Genomic DNA, 8,132 nt, shown 5'->3' with positions numbered 1-8,132 from the left:
GCTGATCGAACTACTTCCTGTTTACTTCAGAGAAGTGACCGGTTACTTTAGTTCAGCTACTGTACTTCATATAAAACCCATGTAAAATACTCGGTTTTGTTTCTGTCCTCTCATCATGGCTCAGGTTGTTCGTTTCTTTCTGCTGCTGCTCTGCGCAGCGGCTCCGTGCTCTGCTGCTCCGACCGGAAGCAGCTACCTGTCAGGAACAGGTGAGTGGAAAACTCACGTTTTTAATGACAACTGGAGTCTTTTGTCAATATGCAGAGAATCACGCAGATCTACGTGTGCAGGAGGGGTTAGCCTGTGGATATTAAAGTTTCTCTTTGAGGTTTTAAACGGTATGAAACGCAGAGTTGCTAGCTAAATGAGTAAAAGTGGATATCTATATAAATATAGCGATAATTGGCTCATTACTCACTTGCCGAATTGTTAGAAAGGCTCTAATAATGTGTACCAAAAGCTACAATCTGCTGTAGAAGGTGAATATTTTGTTCTAAAAGCAAATATGTAAGAATTGGGAGAGTTTTAAACGAAGTTCTGCCTGAGACGTCAGACTTCCACTTCTGCTGCCCTAGAAAACACAGTGATAAAGAATGATTTTTTTTTTCTGAGGTGACATAGCCATTGTAACTTTGACCAACCGTGTGTGTGTGTGGTGGGGGGCGTGTTTTAAGAAAATTAAAGGAGAAAACAACTCTTGGATAGTGTCTAACAAAACAGAAATTACATTTTTAAATTTTTTATTAAACTTAGAAAAGTGAAATAGAGAATATATTGCCAGTTGAAGGGTTTACAGATAAAACAATGGGTCAGTAGGAGGACGAAGGAGTCGTACATTTCAGGATTTCATCACTGTCACTGTCTGATTGTGATATCTCATTATTTCTATTAATATGATCCAGTGTCCTGTTTTTCCAGGCAGGTTCTGGCACATCACGGACCTCCACCTGGACCCCAGCTACCACCTGGCCCAGGACCCCACCAAGGTTTGCTTCTCCTCCAAAGGTGCCCCCGCCACCCAGGCCGGTCTGTACGGAGACTTCCTGTGCGATTCCCCCTACAGCCTGATCCAGTCGGCCTTCGCCAACATGGCGCCTCTCACACAGCCAGAGGACTTCATCATCTGGACCGGGTCAGTACAGATAGAAAGTGACTCCCAATGATGGAGGAAATATTGGTTTTGTGATTTCTTTTGTTATAGTTCTGTCCTTTAGTGAGTTTACCTGGAGGTAAAATTGTGCCGAACATTGATGATGTTGATGTTTGTCAGAAATAGAAGTAACCAGTTTACTAAAACAATCAGCAGTTTTACATTCTGTTTCTTTATTTCTGTTGTGGATCTCACATAAACTTCTTTAAAACAGATAAAAATGGTTCTGGGGTTCTGGGAATAAATGTGGTTTATTCTGAATGATTTAATTGCTTCAACATTTTCATGTAAATTACTGTGAATGAAGAGATTACAGGCTCAGTATTTAAGTTGTTTATTAGCCCATCAGTCATTGTAACTGCACCATAAACAGCCAGTTTTCAGTCAAATAAAACTGCAATGTCAGTTTTGCAATTAATAAACACACCTGGGAACTTTAACATCTGTAAAAGTAACAATTCACCCTCCAACATTGGGAAAGTAATTAAACTCTTGATCACTTCAGATCCGTTTCTCAGTTCATGTGTTAGTTGATCAGAAATGCTGCATGGCTAAATAGTTAAAGATTTGCTTTATCTTAGTTTTTTTCTGTACAGCAGTCTTTACTTTTATACTGAAAAGAAACACCAGAGAACATAAACATTTTTAAAAATCTACTTAACGTCGTTTTCACTAGGGAACTCTACTGATATAATAAGGAACAGAGAAAACTTTAATGTATGACTAAGCAGAAGTATCACTTCCTTCTGTATTGTCTGGATTGAGACAATAAAACCTCACAATGTCGTCCTTTTTATTTTATGAATGAGTTAATTTGTAACAAAACATTTAGTATTTATAAATAAACATTTATTATTCTGTTTATATGATAAAGAAAGATTAACTCATAATTTTTTCTCTCTACTAATGTTCTCGTGTTGCTTAGAAAGCTTAGCTCAGCATTTTTGTTTCGTTGTGCATTTCTGTAACAAAACTAAATGTACCATGAAGAGGAACTATCACTTCCTCTTTGCTGAAGATTAAATGACCTTTGATGTACTCTTTAGTGGTTTTTAATAAGGTTAATGATTTTAGTTTGAGCTATAAATCAGTTTAGATAAATTTCACAGGGTTTTTGACCCAAACGGTTAATGACTTAAGCAGATCTACCAGCTCAGTGAGCAGGTTTTCTTTGTCTCACAGGGACAGTCCGCCTCACGTCCCTCCAGATGAGCTGTCTACTGACTTGGTGATCCAGGTGATCAGTAACATGACGCAGACCATCACTCAGCACTTCCCCAACCTGACCGTCTTCCCTGCACTGGGAAACCACGACTACTGGCCACAGGTAACCACGACTACTGGCCACAGGTAACCATGGCGCCTCACAGAGAGGAAGGCTGAAGGATGACGGTGTAGCCCAGTCATCACCAGGCTGTGGATTCAGGTAGCCCTGAAGAAGGGGAAGTTTTTTTTCTAATTCGGAAATCGCCCCACTTAGCTAAGGTGTTCTCCAAGGTTGAGTTTTGGGCCCAGCTTTGTTTGCACTGCTGCCTTTGGGGTCATTTTTTCATGTCACAGCCTTTCACTTAACTGCTTTGCTGATGACTTACAGATTTATCTGCCCCTAAAATCTGGAAAAGACTAATTTGACTGCAGTTTTACTGCAATGTCTCATAGATGTCAAACAGTGGCTGTGCCTAAACTTTTTAAAACTGAATGACAATAAAATAGAGATTATCTTTTTTGGCAACTTTGTTACAGTTAATTAAATCTGTAACAGAGATTATATTAACATTGTTATTATTAACATAACCAACTTTAATTTTGGTTATGTATTTGTTTATTTTGTTTTAGAACCAAGCCAGATCAGATTAGGACGTATTTATTGTCACCATGGCTGTATGTACTTATTATGCAGGACCAGATGCCAGACTCGACTAACGACATCTACAAAGCAGCTGCTGCTCTGTGGAAACGCTGGCTGGAACCTGAAGCTCTCACCACTCTCTCACAAGGTGCGTAAAAACCTTCCACACCAACCAGGATGTTTTAAATGCAGCTGCAGCTGGGAAATGGACCAGGCTGTGAAACTGAGCTGCGCTTCTGCTTCATGTTTTTATTAGATCCAGTTCAGTTCAGTTTCACTTTAGAGCCAGAAACCAAAACAGATTTAATCTCAGAGTAAAGCAGTCGAACTGAAATAACTTTTGATCTCTTCAGATCAGTTTATCAGTTCAGGTTGATTAGAAATTCAGCGGTTAAATATTTGCTTTATCTTATTTTTATTTAGTAAAGTTGTCTTTACTTTTATATTAAAAATTTGACTTAAAAGTCAGAGGAAATCTGGCAACATTTGGTTCATTTCAATATGTTTTCATGCATTTGGAGAATATACTAATTAGTCCATTAAAGGATAAATCTGTTTAAAATGAGCAGTTTTTTAAAATGTCTTTATACTTTTTTAATATAAGTGCATTTTGGACAGCTGTGGTGCTTTGCAGACTTTAAATTAACCAAATTAAATTAAATGGTATAGTTTAGATTTTGCATTATTATGCAGGAAATCTGCATCACTTCATAAATGTTTTGGTATATTTAGCATGAATTAAGTTGTATTCTTATAGGCCTCAGAAGTAGCCAGGAAAGGTAATATGACTGTAAATATTAGAACATACAATGTTTGTATATTCTATTGGATGGTCATTTTGTGTTTTAATCCAAATGCACAATTTTTATTATGGTTTGAAATACCAATTAGTCATATTCAGATTTTTTTAACTTCTTGATGTTTTGCAAAAATCAGCAAAATTTTAGGACAGAAAATCAGCAAATCTTAAGTTTTGAGAATCAGCAGTAAACCTGGTATTAGTATTTGGTATCAGTGCACATGAAATCACATGAACATTTTGCAATTTATACTTCTTGCCATTTGAATTTATTGCTTGTTTATCACTGATAGAATCATTTTAAAGTTTTGTTTTCTTCTGTTGGTTGTTTTGTGATCTGGTTCGGTCCTGCAGGTGGTTTCTACTCCCAGCTGGTCAAACCAGGCCTGCGCCTGCTGAGCCTCAACACCATCCTGTACTACGGACCTGATAAAGCCACCATCAACATGACCGACCCAGCCGGGCAGTTTGAGTGGCTGGAGAAAACTCTGGAGAAATCTGCTCAGAGCAAAGAAAAGGTTTGAACTCTGACCTTACAGCCGGTGTGCTCAGTCAGTTTAATCCCTGCAGTTTAACGTTTTTGTCCTGTAGGTGTACGTCATCGCCCACGTCCCGGTGGGATACCTGCCCTTCGCCGGGAACACCACCGCCATCAGAGGGAGCCACAATGAGAGGCTGGTGGCCATCTTCAGGAAGTACAGCCATGTTGTTGCAGGGCAGTTTTATGGCCACACCCACAGAGACAGCATCATGGTGCTGCTGGATGAACAAGGCAAGAAAAACCAGCCGAGTGGACCTAAACACGCTGAACGTTACTTTAACTGACCTCACTGTTATTACTGCAGCCTGTAAGCTGTTTGATAACCAAACCTGCTGTCTAATTTTAATGGTTTACTTTAATATCCATCTCATTATGAAGTGCAACACATTGCATTAAGATACTGATGGTTAGTTCTGCTGTTTTGAGATCGTTAAAGCAACTCAGTTATTCCCTGAAGCTAATCTGTTTACTGTGATGCAGTATTACAGCCATTATCGATCAAATTAAATAATTATGTGGCCACAGAAGAGTAAATCTGTGACATTTGCATTAAATTGTGAATAACATATAAGTGAGTTAATATTTAAATGGATATTTATGGTGTTGTTGTGACAGTATACCTGGTTGTGTTTCTGCAGGACATCCTGTGAATTCTCTGTTTGTGTCGCCGGCTGTTACACCCATCAAAAACCTTTGGGAGCCGTATTCCAACAACCCAGGTTTCCGCATGTATCTGTACAACAATAAGGACTACAATGTCATGGTAAGACGCTTTTAACGAACTAAAAACTTGATTTTATTGTTTACTTTTATCTCATACAAATGGCACAGATTTAATAAGCATATAATAGTATTCACATCATTGTTTTGGAAAATGCTAAGTCTCCATATTGGGGGTGAAAAAGGATCTTTGATATCAAGATGAAGTTTCTGTATCAACTTTAAAGCCAGGCAGCGAAATGACTTGACTTTATTAAACCAAATGAATTTGGCAAAGAGTGAAGAGGACAAAAAATTATTTATTGTAACATAAACAGTTATAAGTCTGTTATTTCTGACTCCTAGTTCATGTATAAATCTGTTCTGCTGAGCCTGATGCATAAAGAACTTCATACTGATTGTTTTGTTATTTTAGCAAAGGAATTAAGGATTTATGACTTATTTTCTTTTGAGCAGGTATTCTAACCTATTTAAGCTAAACCTCTAATGACCCTTCATCTCTCTGTTTAAAGAGCGAAGCTAAATGTGATTTTATGATTAATCACGGTGCCAATCAAAACACAAAACCTGGTTCTGGCTTTCAAACTGGCTTTGCTTTCTTTCTTTGTCTCTCCTTCTATGCGGTTCTTTTCTGCCCCTCTGAAGGATATCTGGCAGTACTATCTGAATCTGACGGAAGCCAACGAGAAACAAAGGTCCGACTGGAGGCTGGAATACATCATGACCAAGGCTTTTGGACTGAGCGACCTGCAGCCGAAAAGCCTGCTTCAGCTGGGCCTGAGCTTCATGCTGCCGCAGAGCAAAGCCTTCGATAAATACTTCACCCACTTCATGGTCGACTACAGCAACAGCATCGTCTGTGATGGAAGCTGCAAGGTCCGCCAGGTGTGTGCCGTTCTCTACCTGGACCAGCAGTCGTACTCCAAATGTGCTTCCAGTGCAGACTGGTAGCAAGTTTATCCTCAGGAAACTAAAATCTTTAGCATGTTTTTGTATCTGCTGGAATCAAATAAAAGGGAAATGTTAAACTCTGCCTTCACTGAAACCATCAGGATTTTATCCAAACTGGTGTTTCAGTTTTATGTCACTTTATGCTTTACTTGATGGATGTGGAGAATCATATTTTTATGATCTGCATAAATGCTAATATAGTTTGGAAACATAAAATGAACAACTGATGGTTTCTATGGTTACTTTTTCTGTTTGACTTTTGGTCAAACTGATCATAAATAAATGCTGTTTATGTTTTACAAACTGATTATGTGATATGTTGAGCAACTACCTAATATATATGGAACTACCTAATATAATTATTTAATGATGAATTTTTACGTTTCATGACCAAAAACTGTTGTTGCATATTCTATAAAACCAGAAGATGTCATGATGTATATTTTAGTCAACATTCCTCAGTGCTTTTTAGAGAGGTTGGTTTTGTTTTATTGATTTAAAATGTGTCAAAGTGCAATTATAATCCCAAAATGTGTTGCTACTTTATGCTGGATTCCCACAGTTTCTGTTTCCATGGAAACTAAATCTAGTATTTAGAAATAATTTGGGTTAAGTACAAAACGTGTTTTCAAATTTAGAATTTTTCTGATATTCTGAAAATATCAGAAACTCAAACTTTCTATGGATAAGCTGAATATCTGAAATTGAAATTTTAATTAAAACTATTTAGCAGTCAATAAAGTTAGTTTAAATATTTCCCGAATAAATAATTAGCATTTTAAGAAAAATATATATATATATTTTATTTTAAAGTTTTTACTCGTTACTGGAAACATCGGTAAACCAAAAAAATATCTTGCTCAATTAATGAATCATTTTTTTTGATAGGTGATTGTAAGTGCTGCCTAAAGATAAACAGAATTATTTACAGATATAAATACATGATTTTCTGTTTTTGTGTGTGCTTTTGGTTAACCCTTTCTTGCACTTCATCATTACCATAAGAAATGCACAGTTTGTTTGTGTGTCATCAGGAATGTGTTTGTGGAGAATTGAGCCTGTATCCAGGATGGGAGTTCAGTTGATTCAGGATCATTTAATGGGAGCAAATCGTGTTGTTGTTTGACTAAATGTTTGTTTTACAGATGCCATGTCATAGTGAGATTTTTGTTATCTAAAACTAATTAAATGTGAATCAGGTCACATCTGTGTTTTAATACAAACAATGTTTATGAATTTCATTCATTTTCTGCTTCATCAAAACTAAACAGAAAATGTGTTGTTAGATGTTGCACAATAATGGATTTATTTTGTTTTCTGCATATTCTCTGAATAAAGAGAAACATTTTGTCTGAGCAACGTTGGTTTATTTATAGATTAATTATCCTTAAAGAATTATAAATAAAATTAAGTAAAAGAAATTTCCTCTAATTAACTATCACTTGGTGACCAGGCAGATTGGTGATTCTCACTCTTGCAGCACTTTTTTCTTGCAAGAATGAGAACAGAAAGTAGACATGTTCAGTGTCTGATCTGTTGTGACTAGACAGAGTTGCTACCTTCTTATACGAAACTTATCAACGTTTTTCACAGAGAGTCTGGGAACCAACGTTTCTGACTCAGGAACGACTGAAACCTTAGAAATCTTGAAAATGGAGGAAAATGGAGTCCCAGTAGGATGAAAATATGATAAGCCTCACATGAATAAAACCGTTACTGCATTGTTCCTCCGGTATACTTTGTGTTCAAATGAGTTATTTTGAAAAATTTCACTTAAAGACTGAGGAAATAACAGTTAAAAGTTACAAACAGAAGCAGCACGGACTAGTTTCCCCCTGCTGGAGACTCAAAGCAACAGCAGTCAACACCAGTTGACCGTCAACACTCAAGTTCATTCCCTCCCACCACCCGATCTTATTCTTCTCTTGTTCAAACTTTCTAGAAAATCCCCCGCGTTTCTCAGCCACCAACTGAAGAATTTGACCCTCACCTCCTTCCCATCACCCTCCCGACTCTTTTGTCCCCTTTGCCTCGCTCCTCTAACGTTGAGTGGACCTGAACCAAAGCACACTGCCTTTTTTGTGTGTTCAAATGCATCAGCTCAGATCACCAAAAGCTGGAC

At 37.4% G+C, this 8,132-nt stretch overlaps 1 protein-coding gene across 1 annotated transcript; it reads left to right on the top strand.

Moving 5' to 3' along the window:
* On the top strand, nt 1–7,322 carry smpdl3a (sphingomyelin phosphodiesterase acid like 3A). The gene is made up of 8 exons (XM_005806451.2): nt 1–209; nt 919–1,132; nt 2,333–2,477; nt 3,051–3,147; nt 4,153–4,316; nt 4,390–4,570; nt 4,978–5,102; nt 5,705–7,322. Exons 1-8 carry the CDS (start codon nt 116–118, stop codon nt 6,008–6,010), a joined length of 1,326 nt encoding a protein of 441 aa, XP_005806508.1. The 5' UTR covers nt 1–115; the 3' UTR covers nt 6,011–7,322.
* Nucleotides 7,323–8,132: the final 810 nt, after the last annotated feature.

This window comes from Xiphophorus maculatus, chromosome 15 (genome assembly GCF_002775205.1).
Source record: "Xiphophorus maculatus strain JP 163 A chromosome 15, X_maculatus-5.0-male, whole genome shotgun sequence".
Taxonomy (NCBI): Eukaryota; Metazoa; Chordata; class Actinopteri; order Cyprinodontiformes; family Poeciliidae; genus Xiphophorus; species Xiphophorus maculatus.
Note: the sequence above shows the minus strand (reverse complement) of the source record. Positions and strands in the feature narration are given on the sequence as shown.

Excerpts from the sequence above, each read along its gene's own strand:
- smpdl3a (XM_005806451.2), top strand. The coding sequence starts at position 116 with ATGGCTCAGGTTGTTCGTTTCTTTCTGCTGCTGCTCTGCGCAGCGGCT. Across the intron at positions 2,478-3,050 it reads ACCACGACTACTGGCCACAG|GACCAGATGCCAGACTCGAC; the intron begins GTAACCACGACT and ends CTTATTATGCAG. Across the intron at positions 4,571-4,977 it reads GGTGCTGCTGGATGAACAAG|GACATCCTGTGAATTCTCTG; the intron begins GCAAGAAAAACC and ends GTGTTTCTGCAG.